Genomic DNA, 15000 nt, shown 5'->3' with positions numbered 1-15000 from the left:
ATAGGGGCCTCCATTCAAATAGAAAGCACCCACGACCCAATTTCGTGTGCCCGGAACGACCGATGTGCCCAAGGAGATTAACATGTTGGCGCCAGACAAAAGTGAAGGGCGCTAAGCAAGTGGCAGAGAATTGGAAACACCCTAGACCAGTGAAGAGGGCTGATGAGCATATTGTGAGTGTGCCCATAGGTTAACCGAGACCAACATAAAGGGCACCTGAGCAGCCGAGAATACCCCGGCAGGTTTACATATGGAGCCCCAGCTATAGCGTACATAGCCTTTCCGCCGAATTAAAAGGATATGTAGAAGGCCCCTGATTGACAAGAGCGCCCCGCCACGCTAGCAGGAAGGGCCCAGCAACAGGGCAGCCTCCCCCGAGCAAATTATAAAAATCAAGGGCGAAGTGGAAGGCTGCTTAACGACCAGAATGACTTTGCAAGTGAGCAAATAAGTCCCCCCGGAAACGGCATGGGCTCCCTGAACAGCATAACGAAGCTTAACATTTCTAAAGAACAGTTTTTCAATCATTGACGTTTGTTTCTGTCCACCCGTGGGTCCTTTACTTTCAGTTGGGACTGTTCTTGTTTGCCTGCAAGTCCAAAGACACCCAATTTTACTGCGTTTTGTGTTAAAAAAACTGCACCTGTTCGGCCGGCTATTGGCTCCTTCCGAGCCAATAGGCCCCTTCGGGGCCCAAGGGGAGACATGGTCCCGTGGTCCCTCTCCCTCTGGATCCGCCCCTGATGCTTGGTCTCACGAATGAGTAATACCCGCTTCTATCCAAAACGAGGCGATACAGAAAACGTGCAGCTTTTTTTGCATCCCAGTGAAAGGGCAGAAATACTAGAGGCTCGCCAAAATATAAGTAAAACAACGACTCAAGTGAAAACATGAATTCTTTTCTCTAAAATCAGGTAAGCGTGATGTGGTAAATTCATTTTGAACGCACTGTGTACCTCTTATACCCGAAGCAAATGCAAAAGAAACCGAACACCGCACTGGAAGAGCGTTTAGTGGACTGACCAAAGTCGAGTTTGCGTAGATCGGTGACGTCGTAGGCGCCCTGCCAGGTGACGCCGTTATAGGAGAGGCTGGGCTGGGCGGCCATGCTCGCCGGCGCGCCAGTATAGTCGTACATCCAGCTCACGGCATCGTGCTCCTTGCTGCTGCCACCGCCGCTGTTGATGCGCTGGATATCGACCGGTAGGACGGGTGCGTACGCCGAGCTCAGTTCATAGCCCTGCGTCACGTACCGCTCGTGCTTGTAGGTGGGCGGCGGCGCGTAGTACGAGCAGTTGCCGCTGGCGGCGCCACCGTAGCTGACGTAGGGGGCGTAGCTCTGCAGCGGAGACACGGTGCCGTTCGGCTGCAGACACGTGTAGCTGAGGGTCGGTTCGGCCTGGCCGCACGAGAAGGCCGGGAGCGGGGGCGGTGAGATGGGGCGCAGCGTAGCCATGGCGGCCGGCTCGAGCGTCTCGCCTCCCCCGCCCGGGTACACAATGTGCGGCGTGCCCTCCACCAGTACCGGCTCGGCAGCCAGCGCCTCCGCCTTGAACGCGATCTCGTGGCCGCCGTGCGAGGCGTGCAGCGTGACCGAGTCGTCGTAAGGCGTGGGCGTGGCGTGGCCGCCGGGCGTGCCGTTACGACCGAGCGGGTACGGCGAGCCGGCGCCGTGCGGCGAGCCGTGGCTCACTACAAGCTCCTCTCCCAGCTCCTTCTTCAGCTCCAGCACGTACGGCTTTTCCATGATAGTACTGGGGTCGGGCAATGGCTGCTGCTGCCGCTGTTGCTGTTGCTGCTGCTGCTGCTGCTGCTGCTGCTGCTGCTGCTGCTGCTGCTGCTGCTGCTGCTGCTGCTGCTGCTGCTGCTGCTGCTGCTGCTGCTGCTGCTGCTGCTGCTGCTGCTGCTGCTGCTGCTGATGCGACGGTGGCTGCTGCGGCGGCTGGTGTTGCTGATGTGTTTGCTGCTGCTGCTGCTGCTGCTGCTGCTGATGGTGGGGGTGTTGGTGAGGGGACGCTACCTCGGTCGGTGACGGTAGGCTGGTGGCGACGGACGACTCCAGTCGCTCGGGGGAGACGTCCGTCAGCGTCACGGAGGTCGGTGACCAGCGCGGTCGAGTCTCGCTCATGGTGCGCTGCCGAGACAAAGAGGGGCCTTCACTGGCTGACTGCTGTGCAGCGAGGCTGTCCAACACAGACAGGCCATGCTGCTGTATCGGGGCCATTCTCAACTGAGGATGGACTTGGGAGCTATGCACATTAAGGGGAGCTGAAACAGGCCGTGCTTGTGATGTTTAGGCGCTCGGTGTGCGTCGTATAGATAAAAGTTATTGCCTGGTCTTTTTTCATTGGCAGGTCATTGATATGTTTGACTTAGGTCAACGCAAAATGGCACCGATCTTCCTATTAGTTGTGTCTAGGCGGTTGGCCCCAGCAGAATTCTCGCCGGTGTCATAATGCGTGCCCTTAAAGACATCGTAAGCGCCACCAGGCTTTATTGCATGCGCGCAGCATTGCCCCACTTAGATCTGGTAACGCTAGCTGTTACCTGTTCTGGGGCAGTAACCGTCCACGGCTCGCTTGCCCAGACTCTAATATCGGTCGAGGTGAAGAAAGATACGAGTGGCCAAGATTACAGCCCGGGGAAGAACATGCCCTCCAGATAAGAGCTGTCGCGGCAGCCGGGCCTGGCCGCCTGCTCGGTCCGCGCCTCTGAACACGGTCCGACGCAGTCACGCCGCCGACGCGTCCGGCCCACCGGGCCCCATGACGTCACGGCAGAGGTGCCGGACGTGACGCTAAGGCGTCGTGCCGACCCCGGCGGTCGCAGTGCGCTTTCACCGTCGCGCGCCGTTTTTACGCAAACTTGTCAATCGGGAAGTGGCGCGCCCGGGGCAGGAAGCAGCACTGGCCCAGTTCGATCGCGACCGCCCTTAGCTGCTGGGTGTGAAAAGCAGGCCCGCCCGGCGACAATCAGTCGGGGCCGCCCATGCCGCGGGGGGAGGGGACCGTGCCGGCGCTCAACCAGTGGCGCCGTCTGCGGACTGGTGACTCCCAGGCCTGTAGGAGAGCATGACAGGGGCGCAACAGGTGTGGAAGGGCCAGCGCCCGCAAGGCAGGCTAGGCTGGACCATGAGAGCATAGCTCTGGCAGTGCATTTCGGTCAGAATAAGTCCAGAAAACGTTGTCAGCTTGGCGCAAAATGCCCGACTTTTGCAGTGTTAGTTGCATCGGTAACACTGAAATGCATTTTGGAATACGTGTTTAATGTTAGATAAAAATTTAGGCTTTCTGTGGCGTCACATGGGAAAATAAAACGGCAGTTCGTACTTGCATTTCACAGCATTTCTTATCAAGTGCTGCCATTGGGCCGTTTTGCGACCATCACATGGCTTCTCGTCATATGGTGTGGCCCACTAGGATGGTATGCTGATAACGTGTGATTGGAGCAAGCTGAGGCGCAACCACAGGCATGAGGATGACGAATGGTAGAGAAGGTGGGCGGCGCAGGGCCGCAGCAACCCGGCCGACGCACTTAACCCATGGGTGTCTGCATTGTGACGGATGCGAAACGTGAGATTGCTTCTAAACATAGAGGTTGGTTTGTTGCTTGCTTTACGCATGAGCTTGCAACACGCTACTTATACGATTGGTCTGACATTTCCTTGTTCATTTTGACATTCATATTTTCGGCATTTTCGTGGTCATCACAGCCAAAGCCATTTCGGTTGAGCCCCAAGACATATCTATGAAAAATATATTGCAGGACAATGCGAGCTCTAGCGAGGAAAACGTCTAGAAGAATTTGAGGTATGCAACCAGCAAACTTGTGCTGGGTGGGACGGACAACGATTCATGAATCTCCCGATATGTAATGGAGGCAAGGAGGAATATCCGGCCTTTGCGGCGATGTCTTTGAAAATTTTAAGGAATAGGGCGCAGTGAATGAGTTGAGTGAACCTATAACAATATTGAGCTGTAATCGAGCATATATCAGGTCATAATTCGACTTGACTGGCATAGGTAGCTAGGATGTTGCTTTTTTGACTTCTTACACACCATAATGTGATGGAGTTACCAGGTACACTTAGCAAATCGTTATTTTGTTGTCATGCGGCAGTTCACCTATAACAAGCGGTTCAATATTCCCCTGTTATTAGCAGGCAAGTGATTAGGCCCAGCCAAACATCAGAGAGCGAGCAGATAGCAGAGCTTTCATCTGCTCACCAAGAATAGTTCTCTCCCGTGAGCACCGTTCGCACATGGGGTGGCAGAGGGGGAGGGGGAGGACTGCTCAAAGCGGCGACACTCCCTTGAGGCCATTTTTTCCAAGGACGTAGAGGCGAGCGGATGAGCTACAGGTACTCCGTGAGCTCAAACATTGGACTGCGTGGACCTCGGGCAGTGGTCTTTAGAACCACATCAGACGACATCTCACGTGCTTCTGATGGGTCCCCAAGTGTTCAGGTTCGAGACTGGCCCGAGTCCTGCGTTTTTCGCCGGTCTCTGCTTCGCGGTCCGTGCCGACGCACCTCTGCCCTGGCGGACTGACGGGATGGGGAGGGGGTCAGACGGGTCTTGCGGCACACGGCGGCGGCCAGGCAGGACTTTGGACTTTGTGCCGAACGCTCCCAGAAACCGGACCGTGCTGGCCCTTCCCTCCCTCCCGGCGTGGTATCTCGGGGACGGAAGGTAGCGCGTCTTCTTAGTAACTTGGGGACGGAGGGTAGCGCGTCTGCTTAGTAACGTCTAGCGCGATGCGCGCGCTGAAAAAAACACCATCTGGCTGAACTGCCCGACAAACAGTACCGGCCGATGCCGATGCCTCTTTCCTAAGGCTTTCATTCCCAGGCGAGGACGTTAAGCTCTTTTGTAAGCAGTTAGGCTGAAATATATCTGGGCATCGTATTCTAGGTACCGGTCAACGGACGTCCCAGCGATCCCGATCAATGGTCAAATAAAGTCCGGTGGCATCTAGCAGCCCCGAGACTTGACCCGGCCATTTTGGGAAATGTGGCAGCAGACAGCTTAATAAGACCGGACCCACCAATAGGCCGAACCCCGGCAATCCTGTACGTGCTATCGAGACGTTGACGGCGTGAAGAACAGGCGGATGTTCGACATGGTAAGTTTCAGACCAAACTTATATCATTTTATGACGCATCATACGGTCATGACATATACGACGCAATCCCTCATCAGGCACCAACAGAGCAGTCAACACATTGACGGAAGCCCAACGTCAACCCCGGACCGCTTCTAGGAAGTTCAGCTTTCCATTGTCCTTCATCTGCAGCTTCATATATTTTCCAGGCAGTGCGTATATACCCTCCAATCGGAATTCGACAGGCCTTTGCAAGAGGTACCGAATATCAGGCCTGAGGTTTTGTTAACTTTGTTACAATCGATGCTGTTGCTGGCCTGGCAGAATTGAAAGGAGAAAAGGCGGCTTTTAAGGACGTCACGGTCAAGCATGCCGGAGCCCTCCTGGCGTCATCCGCTGGGGGACCCAATGAGCACGCACGTGTTACTGAACTCACGGGCCCCAATGCACTACATAACACGACGCTGGCCTGCCCAGTACACCACAGATCCATGCGATACACACCAAACTTTTTGCAAACTACCGATTCTGAAAGCTCGGTCGTGATAATCTGCGGTCTGGTTGTTCATGCTCAATGTTTCGTGGGCTTGCTTTCTAGCATTGGAGACTCGAGAGACCCACGGGATCCTCATCAGCACATTAATGCATGTTAAATAACAAGAATGGAATTACACATTTATGAAAGGAGCAGAAATGCTATAGCAATTACCCCCACAGGCCGGGGCATTTGAATTTTGCAAAGAAAACAATTGTTTCTTTCCGTGCTTGGCTAGCCAAGACAAGCGCTCAGGGACAAGCACCCAGAGGATGACCTGCCGATAGTTGAACACAAAAGCAACGTACCCGAGTTACAGGTCGTGTTCTGAACTTTAAGGAAACTGAAACGTTGCTAGCTTCCTAGACTGTGTTACTCTATGGAGATATTTATGTTTAGTTCACTCCATGTGGTTCAATCATTTCGGATCTACAGATGAAGAGAGCTCAAATATGACTCATCTGTATAGGTCAATGATGTTTGATTGATGTCTTCACCAGAAATTATGCTTCGTTGAGTTCACAATCAATAGCGCTCAATGGTGTTTATAGTCAGTCATGCTCCATTGCCATGTTGAACTTGATCCTTACACATCAGTCCTTTGCGTACTTTTACACAGGGCATCCGGAGAGTGGTCATACCAATTACTAATTTTCCGCCCAAGAGATGAGCGAGCATACAGCGGCTCAGCTTTGTCTATCCCGTGAGCAAAACTTTGACAAAGCGACTGGGGACATAAGGGAACAAATACGACCGCTCGATCTAGAATAATAGTTCTAACTCTTCATGAAGACAACCGCCTTCGCCCCTCAACTGTCTGCACGCCAGATATTCAGTCGCAAGGAATCCTCTGGATGATAAATGGGCCAAAACGTCCTCGAAGATTGTGTTGCCAGCTACAAAACGTGTTCTTTCAGATCTGAAATCCAAGGTCCCATGTTATTAACAGGCTTTATGTACCTCACGCTACTCACTCTTCATTACTTCTTCTGCTCGTTTCGCTGGCTGATGCTGCATGAGGTTGATCCGTGCATTGCATTCCTAGTTTCATGCTGCCAATATCCCACTTCTAAAAAATTCAGCCTTCCACTGCAGTTGTGTTCCCCTTAACGACGACACAATTCATTCACAAGCCGCGAGCAATAACCCAATTATCTGGTCTTGACAGGGAGGCAATGAAAAAGTATGCCCAGCCTGCGGCATGACAATGAATACAGCTGTAATATTAGGCTGACAATACGTGCTATCATTTCAAAGTTTGAGCGCATTGCGGACGTTCACTATATTGGATTCTTTGAAACCCCCTAAATACATTTTGCCACGTTGGAAGTGCGGGAAGCGCATAACTTGCAGCGGACTACGAACCTAAATGACATCGTTATCTAAATTACGTGAAATTTCTAAAAGGAATGCTTTGACTACACGTCACGAGTGTGAGAAACCCATTCAGGCATAAGGGATTATAGAGAGCACAGGGCGATGAAATCAGGGAAAGATGGCAAGGATCAGGGAAAAGGGAGTCAACGTTTCTCCAGCGGTACATTAGAATCTGGAAAACCAAATCGGGCTTTTTCAGGTGGGTCTAGATCAAGCCTTGGAATGGCAGGCATGGGATAACTGATTTTCAGTACGCGGCCTCCTAAGCAGGAGCGTGGTTTAGCAAAACCAGCTGGATGGGGAAGCAGATCGAGTGGCTTCAACTACATAAAATTATAAGCCCCATTCCTTTGGACAAAATGAAGTCAGAGCAATTTTTCAGACGTTCAACTTTCCAAGTGACTTGATACAAGCAACATGAGGTCACAAATGGGCTGCAGGGATACGGATGCGGAGCTCCTTGGCATGGGGTGCCACGGCAGCCCAGAACCGTCAACATGGTCAGTCTGACCGCGCGGAGTGTCAGCACAGAGGTTGAAAAAGCTGGCCGAGTCCGTGAAATCCTTCACAGCCGTAGGAGATGGAGCACCGACGCCGAGTGCGAGCCACCGTGTGCGAAGCTAACGCAGCATCATGTCCAGGTGGCTGGCGACCCTGGTTGGGGCCGTCGGAGGGTGGCTATCTGGGGCGGCAGCAGTGCACGGCGTGTGCACAGGTCGGCCTGGCTCGAGCTTACGCACTGTACGAGCGTATCTGCCTCGTGCGGAGAGGCGACGGTGCAATCATCTCCAAACCAGATAGAGTGGGGTCCGCCGCCAGCGCGCCGATAATATAGAGGAATATCTTGCCGAAGCGAAAACACTGGAACGGTTGATAAAAACGACGGAGATAGAGGAGATACAGGGGAAAAGTGCGATACGATAAACGGAGTAAGATACGGATAACGCTCAGATACCAACTGTAAACGTTTATAAGCGCGCTGCATTGGCTCGCCCGAGCCAGACACACAGGAATCCAGTAGCGAACGTCTGGAGGGAGGCCCTTAGGAATGTGCTCACCTTTAATAGACCAGACACTTTATCACTATGCCACCGATCAATTAGCACTAATCTGCTGTAGCCGTCGGAGCGTCGACCACCCGGGCAAAATGGGCGCCGGTCACGTGGTCCGTCTTGGCAGCCGTTCCGACCGCTCATTGGCTGCCGGCGCGCAGGCATATGTCACAAATCAGCCGGATTTTACCGCCGTCATAAAGCGTCACGCCCTATCAGTTGTGCAAACATGGCGGCCGACGGCGGGGAGCGGGGAGCCGGCGCGTGGCCGGCTGTCGCGGGAAGCCGATCCCGGGAGCCGCGGGGAGCAAGTTGTGACGTCAAGCGCCTCCGCTCGGCGTATCGTCCAGTCCTTGGCGCCCCGGCTCGACACACCCCAGTGGCGTCGGCCCGTGGTGCGTTCAAGGCTGGCGAGCGGTCTCTGCTTGCCTTCCGTCGACTCAAAAACCGCTGCTCTCCAGAAATGAGCGGTTTGAAAGGGGTGTATGTGGCATACTTTGGCTCGATTTTAGCACGTGGGAAGATATGAGTGGATGTTTGTGTCTGAAGGGCGGGGCTTCGGAGGATCTTTTTTAAAAACAGTCGTGAATTCACCGGGGTATTAAGCCAAGGCGTTCTGCATAACACCCGATTGAACGTTCAGAAACAATGGGTGACTCAGGCCCCTCATATTTAGAATGGCCCACTCGTGTCGGCTTTGGACACCTATGCTGACTCGCGTCCCCAGTACGATGCCTGAATAAATCGTTTGTTCGCCAAAAACACCTGAAACGGATTTAGATGTGCCCTTTACGAACCGCCGGTCCTAGGTCCCCCTTTACGTTCGTTCGTTCTCTGGACTCGTTATGGAGACTTCCTTGAATTACTGCACTTCTTTTAAGGCAAGTTTAGATATGTGTAGTCAATGTGGGTAACAGAAAGCTACGGTAACATTCAATACAGCGTAATGGAGTAACAGCTCCGAAAAGGCCGTCTAATTTGGCAGTTCATTGCTAGTAAGAGAAATACGGAGAGATCGTACCTCAAATAGGCACACAGGTAACAAAAGGGTAACTAACGAATGCCTCTCGTACGGTTTTTTAAACAAACGTAAAACGTCGTTTTGGGATCTATCTTAATTCTTAGAATCTAAGCCTTAAAAACGAGGCTACAAGCCGCCGCTGCACACCTGTTTTGTGCCCACTGAATGGGCGGGACAGCAGGCGCTCAGAAGTGCGCTATTGAAGGCTGCAGTGCCCTATTACACACACAAGGGAAGGAGCGTAACCTGTGCTCCCCTGGCAAAGGCCGAGTAGAATATCAAACAAAGCCCCCGAAGACCTCCTAATTTCATATCACGTGTTGCATCACCATGGGCGGCGCCACCGACGGAGGGAGTTACGTGCCCTTATATCGTCAGATGGGAAGGGACAGGCCCCCTATCTGGACACCCTTCGTGCAAGAGAAAAAAATCTCACAACTTTTCATTGAAAAGCTTCTTTTCACAACTTGCACCATAGCAAAGTTCCCTCACAAAGGTAGGATTTATTGATACAAATAGTAGTGCAATGCTATAAGCACTCCAAAAGACCACTCGGCGATATTCCCCTTGACTGGCGAAACACATCCGATGTCTTCCGTGCCTAGAGTTTAAAGCTGAGTAGGTAAGCGATTGGATTATCACGTGCCTGTGGCCTATGGATTTCAGACATTTCTGAAGGCCATTGCGAAAACTGAGATCGAACTGTAGCATGCGTGCTACAACGCATTATCTAAGTTCCTCAGGTACGGTTGCTATTTTTGTACGCTCTCGGTCAATGACCATTACGTGTTATCATGCAGCACCATTATGTCCCAGAATAATCGTCTTTCCGGCAATTTGGGTGTAAGAGGCTAGGGTTTAAGATAAAGGCAGGGTCTGAGCCATGCTCGGTCGGAGGACGGAGGGCTGGCCTTCCCCCACCCCCTTAATGTTTCCGGGGCTTAGGAAAAAAGACGGCGGGAACGGCGACGCCAAGCTTTTAGCACGTTTTTACGGTGTCTTAGAATTGCCGACTTTGGGTGTAATGCACCATCTTATGAGGAGTATTTTTCCACTCCTTTACCCCATAATTTATGGGAATTCTTTACTCCTACCTGGTGTTGTCTAACCACACATACTGAACCCACATTTCCCTTGCAGAACTTTCAAGACGCCATCCAAAATCGGGCTCGCTTGAAACCATCAAGATAAACAAGGCTCCACAGAACCTGCATACCCATGGCTATATTCTGCCTCACCTGCGTATGAATCAAGCCTATATATGCACAGGGCAATGGCACCAGGTACCTCCAAGCTCGAGAGTCCCAGCGACTCCAGCCGCTTGCATGTATCAAGCTTGGTTTGTTTACAAGATGTGTCACAATCTGCAGCTGTGTGCCAAATGGAAGGTTTTGACGCATCCCCATTTTTGGGTCTCACCACGCAAACACCGCAGCAAGGCAAAGCCTCATACAAACACCAGCAAAGCTTGGTATAAAGTTTTATTCCACGTATTCCTTTTACCTGAAGAAACTTGACCACTAAGTTGCACCACTGCGGAAGTACAGGAGTAGAAAATTAAGGAAATGCCCTCTTAATAAAATCCAAAAGCTGAATATCATAATTTGAGCACTCTTTTTCACAGATTTTTAGTAAAGATGGTTGACTACAAAAGTTGATTAAACAACCCCAAGTCTCTGTATTTCCTTAATTACCATTTTCTTGGTCTCATGCAAGTGTGGTGTAATTCCATTTTTCGTTTATTTCCAACCATCTTTAAACACGCCATCTGTGTCTTAAAAGGTTAGCTAATTTCTCTGTAGAAGGTTCCAAATGCAAGCTTCCACATATTTATATACGTTTGATTGATCCGTCAGACACCCAAACATGCTTGATATGCACCCCAGAGTGAACAATGTATTGGATATGAAGAAGACAAATTGAAGCACAAAGCTTATTGTAACCACCATTTTCGCCCCGTTAAACCCCAGTTAGCCGTTTTTTGGTTCATAGCGGGGCTCAATAACGATAAATCTAATTCATTCCATTTTCACCACCTCACCGCGTTACACTATCCTGCCGCACGTAGTATTGGAACAGGCCTGGCACAGCTAATACAGAAGTACTTAGTAACGAACGACCCTTAGAATCCGTTTCTCACGCAGACGTCCTCTTCCTTACTTCGCATTTTACTCTTGTAGGTTGGTGGCATAATTGATAGCTAAATTTTGTGGGTGGGCTGAATGACCCTGTCCGTCAGCAAACCATGCGAAATACACTGGCTTTTTGTGTGAGGGAGCAGAAAGAAGTCTCCCCTTGAAAAGCTAGTAAGCGTCTCCCATGGAGCAACTAATTGTTAACGAAAGCTGCTTTCAACGCATGAATTGCAATCAGATTTAGTCATGTCCTGTTTTAATCAATCGAGTTTTTTTCATAAGACAAATCATAACGCCATAAGGCACGTAATTAAACTGTTTTGTTCCATACCCTTGATTACATACCTTAAATTTGTTGGAGTGATCCCTCGTGTCTGCCTTAACAAGAAGCGGTCCTCAGTTCCCGTGGTTTGCTGGCTGGAAAATGACCGTACTGTAGATATACAATATACATTTAAAATGAATGAATACCTTTAAACTGAATTAAATATGAATGACCAAACCTAAATGGATACCTTAACTGAAAAGGCAAACAGCAAAACTGGTTTTGTGGCTATCTATAACTTATAAGTTTTGTTACGTTTGGAGGAGAGAGCTTGGTTTGTGGAGCATGCCCACTACTGCCATTGACAGAGGCTAAGCATGACAATCAGAATAAATTGGTCAAAGTGATTTCAGAGGTTTTGATGTGTGTGCTGTCAGCTTTGTCTGTTGTCAACAAGCTGACACAAATGAACTGAACCAAAACACAAGTTGAAACCAGACAAAAAAGCTTTATCATGCTTTTATCGCAAGTGCTGCTGTCAAGAAATAAGTAATGTGAGTTGGGAGGATATTCAACATATGGGCTACTCTAAATTAGGTTAAAATGATTAAATGCACGGCAAGTGGCACCAGGAATTTTGCAAAAATCAGTGACTGAAAAATGCTGCTGTGATACAAATAGGCTAGACAGGATAATATAAGGTAAGACTTCTTTTGGTTAGGCATAGTTAGGCTACTTTCATGGAAATAAGCATTGGTATTTTGCAGGAAACAGTGACATAATATTTGTGCTTCCTGACCCCATCTAAACAGAAGCCAGAGATATGTCTGTTGTTTGATTTGGTGATGTGCAGGGGTCCAAGGTTAACCAAGTTTTGTTGATAAATGTTTGCATGCTTATGCTCGTTAAATTTTGTGTTGCTTTTGTTGTTGAATTCCTTTGCTTTGTCTTATGTTAAGAAATCCTGTGGAAGGAAAGTGCAAAGTGCAGCATGAAAACATTGGTGTTACGAATTTTCCATGGTCATCACACTTTTACAAATTTACTATTCTTTAATGTATTCTGTTTCACTGTAATGACCCAAGATGTTAAAAGACAAAAATGTTTTTGTCGCGTCTATAATAGCAAGCCCATGCCAACTTGAAATAGATGTCTTTGTTTGCTGAAACATCTCTCTTTGACCCATAACTTCGAAGTTTTGTAACTTTAGTTTTTCACTTCTGTGTGGTCTTTTTGCGGTGGTATTTTTCACTCCCACTCTAGTTATAATGCGGCTCTAAAAAAAGCGAAGAAAAGATCTTATGACCTTTCTTAGACGAGCATTTTGACACTGCTCTGATTGGACAGGACTTCATTCAGAATTGACACGAATCAGACAAATCTTGGTGAACAACGGTTTTTCAAATTGTGACATTGAAAACGAGACACAACGGCATATGACAAGACACTTTGAAGGCAAACCAAGGCAAGACATCCAACCGACCGTCAAACTGTATTATCAAAATCAAATGACATCTGCCCACAAACAGGACGAAAAAACTTTACGGGAAATTATCTCTCAACATGTTAAAGGCAAAAACGACCACAAAATAGTCATTGTCATTTACTACTGTGATAAGAAAGTATCGAACTTTCTTATGAGAAACAGCCCAGACAAACCCGACAAACTAAAATGCACCAATGTAGTATATATATATATATGTGTGTGTGTGTGTGTGTGTGTGTGTGTGTGTGTGTGTGTGTGTGTGTGTGTGTGTGTGTGTGTGTGTGTGTGTGTGTGTGTGTGTGTGTGTGTGTGTGTGTGTGTGTGTGTGTGTGTGTGTGTGTGCACGTGCGTACGTGCGTGCGTGTGTGTTTGTGTGGCGAGATCTAGCAAGCGGTTCCAGTTATAAAATAATGTACTTGAATGGTAGTGGAAAATGGTACAGTTGAAGTAATCAAATGGGGGTGAAATTTTGATCGCGCTGGTCGGGCTGAACACCCAGATAGAACAACGATGGGGGTCGCGGACCGTGAGCTTCAGCTGTGCTCCCCAAATGACGGATAAGACTGGTGGGGCGTGACATCACCCAGCGCGTTCATTTGTCGTGCCATCAAACAGGATATCCATCCAGCGAGTGCCCGTATATTTTCATCACTTCTCTCCACCCGCAAGCTCCAACGCTTACGTCAAGCGGGGTGTCCCTCGTGACATGGTCACTGTCCCGTGACACCGACTGCGAGCGAAGTCGATTGGAAACGGAGAGACGTCACACATCGGCATATATCCCGTGCCTTATTTGCGACTCAGTAGCTGTGGTGAGGAAATGTCGTCATTCTTTCGTGGTGTGGAAATGTGTGGTGTTTTGTGGCCTCCAGTCGCATGGGTTCCTTCGCTGATGGTGCTATAGATAAGCTGCGCAATGGGCGAAGCTCCCAGTTCCATCTGAAACATTTTCTATAAATTTTCAGTTGCTAGGTCCCATCGCATGGTGACCACGCTAACATCGCTCATGCGTTTTTTTTTTGTCCACAAGTCCAGCTAAAATAACCGAACTTACGTCACTGGGGTTGTCAGTATTTCAACACTCAGTGCCCTGTCTAGTATTTCATGCCAGGGCGTTCAGCACAGCTCCGTACCGCCAGTGTAGAAGAAGCGGGGACCCAGTAATGGCTGACTTCATGACGTCTACACAACGGCATAGACGCTGTGACTTATAATGAACTACGAAACAGCTGGATCCACCAACACCGGACGAAGCGGCGGCCACCAAACCGCTTTAGCATTCGCCGTTATTGTGTTCTGAGAAGGACCGCGAGTTCCCCTCCGCGCCACCCACCGCGCCCCTCCCTCGGGACAGACCAACACCACTTTAGCGCTCCCTGTCGGGCGATCAGGCCGCTCGCCCCCCCCCCCCCCCCCGCTTGACCAGACCCTCAGGGCGCCTTTCTCGGAACTCACAGCGCCAGCCTCCATGACCTTCGACCTATCGGTTTCACCATTTGTTCAGAGATACTGGCCAGATAAGCCCTTTCAAAATATGTTTTTGCTGCGGCTTTGTTTAAAGCGCCGTGCACAGGGCGCGCACGTGGCACGGGGCTTCACGCCCGCCTTTGTGCCCTGCTGCTTGGCCGGCCCGTGACGTGTTTGCCTTTGAATTAGGACAGGCACACCTTTCTCCGGGGTAACTGAATGGCCAGGGGCACGGCTCTGTGGACAGATCTGGGATCAGTAACTAGGGCACGAAAGCGGGGACAATGGGTGTCGTTGTGGAACGCCGATGTGTGCATGCAGTCTCCAATCTGCTAGCTGTATAATGGCATCCGCGTTCAAGACGTTGCCCTCATGTAATGCGCTGTGGCAAAGCACTTGCATTTCAGAGGGTCGTATCCATGGAGCGTAGACATCTTCGATCGACAGTTGCTGAGGAAATGTGTTAGGTACCAGTGTACGGTTTGAAGACAAGATTAAACAATCGTTAAATGAAGCACCAATGACCTCATCGCACCGAGCACAGCATGTCACCCATACA

The 15000-nt window shown here is 50.0% G+C and overlaps 1 protein-coding gene across 2 annotated transcripts in view; it reads right to left on the bottom strand.

The window, feature by feature from the left end:
- The window catches only part of LOC119103458 (transcription factor GATA-6), an 18361-nt gene extending 16541 nt beyond the window's left edge, over window positions 1-1820 (bottom strand). For both annotated transcript variants that reach the window (XM_037227003.1, XM_037227004.1), the window contains exon 1: window positions 1024-1820. In XM_037227003.1, coding sequence (XP_037082898.1) covers window positions 1024-1747 — 724 coding nt within the window. In that variant the 5' untranslated portion in view covers window positions 1748-1820. The remainder of the gene's footprint in view (window positions 1-1023) is intronic.
- Between the last annotated feature and the right edge of the window lie 13180 nt (window positions 1821-15000).

Source organism: Pollicipes pollicipes, unplaced genomic scaffold (genome assembly GCF_011947565.3).
Source record: "Pollicipes pollicipes isolate AB1234 unplaced genomic scaffold, Ppol_2.1 Scaffold_5724;HRSCAF=6776_pilon_pilon_pilon, whole genome shotgun sequence".
Classification (NCBI taxonomy): domain Eukaryota; kingdom Metazoa; phylum Arthropoda; class Thecostraca; order Pollicipedomorpha; family Pollicipedidae; genus Pollicipes; species Pollicipes pollicipes.
Note: the sequence above shows the minus strand (reverse complement) of the source record. Positions and strands in the feature narration are given on the sequence as shown.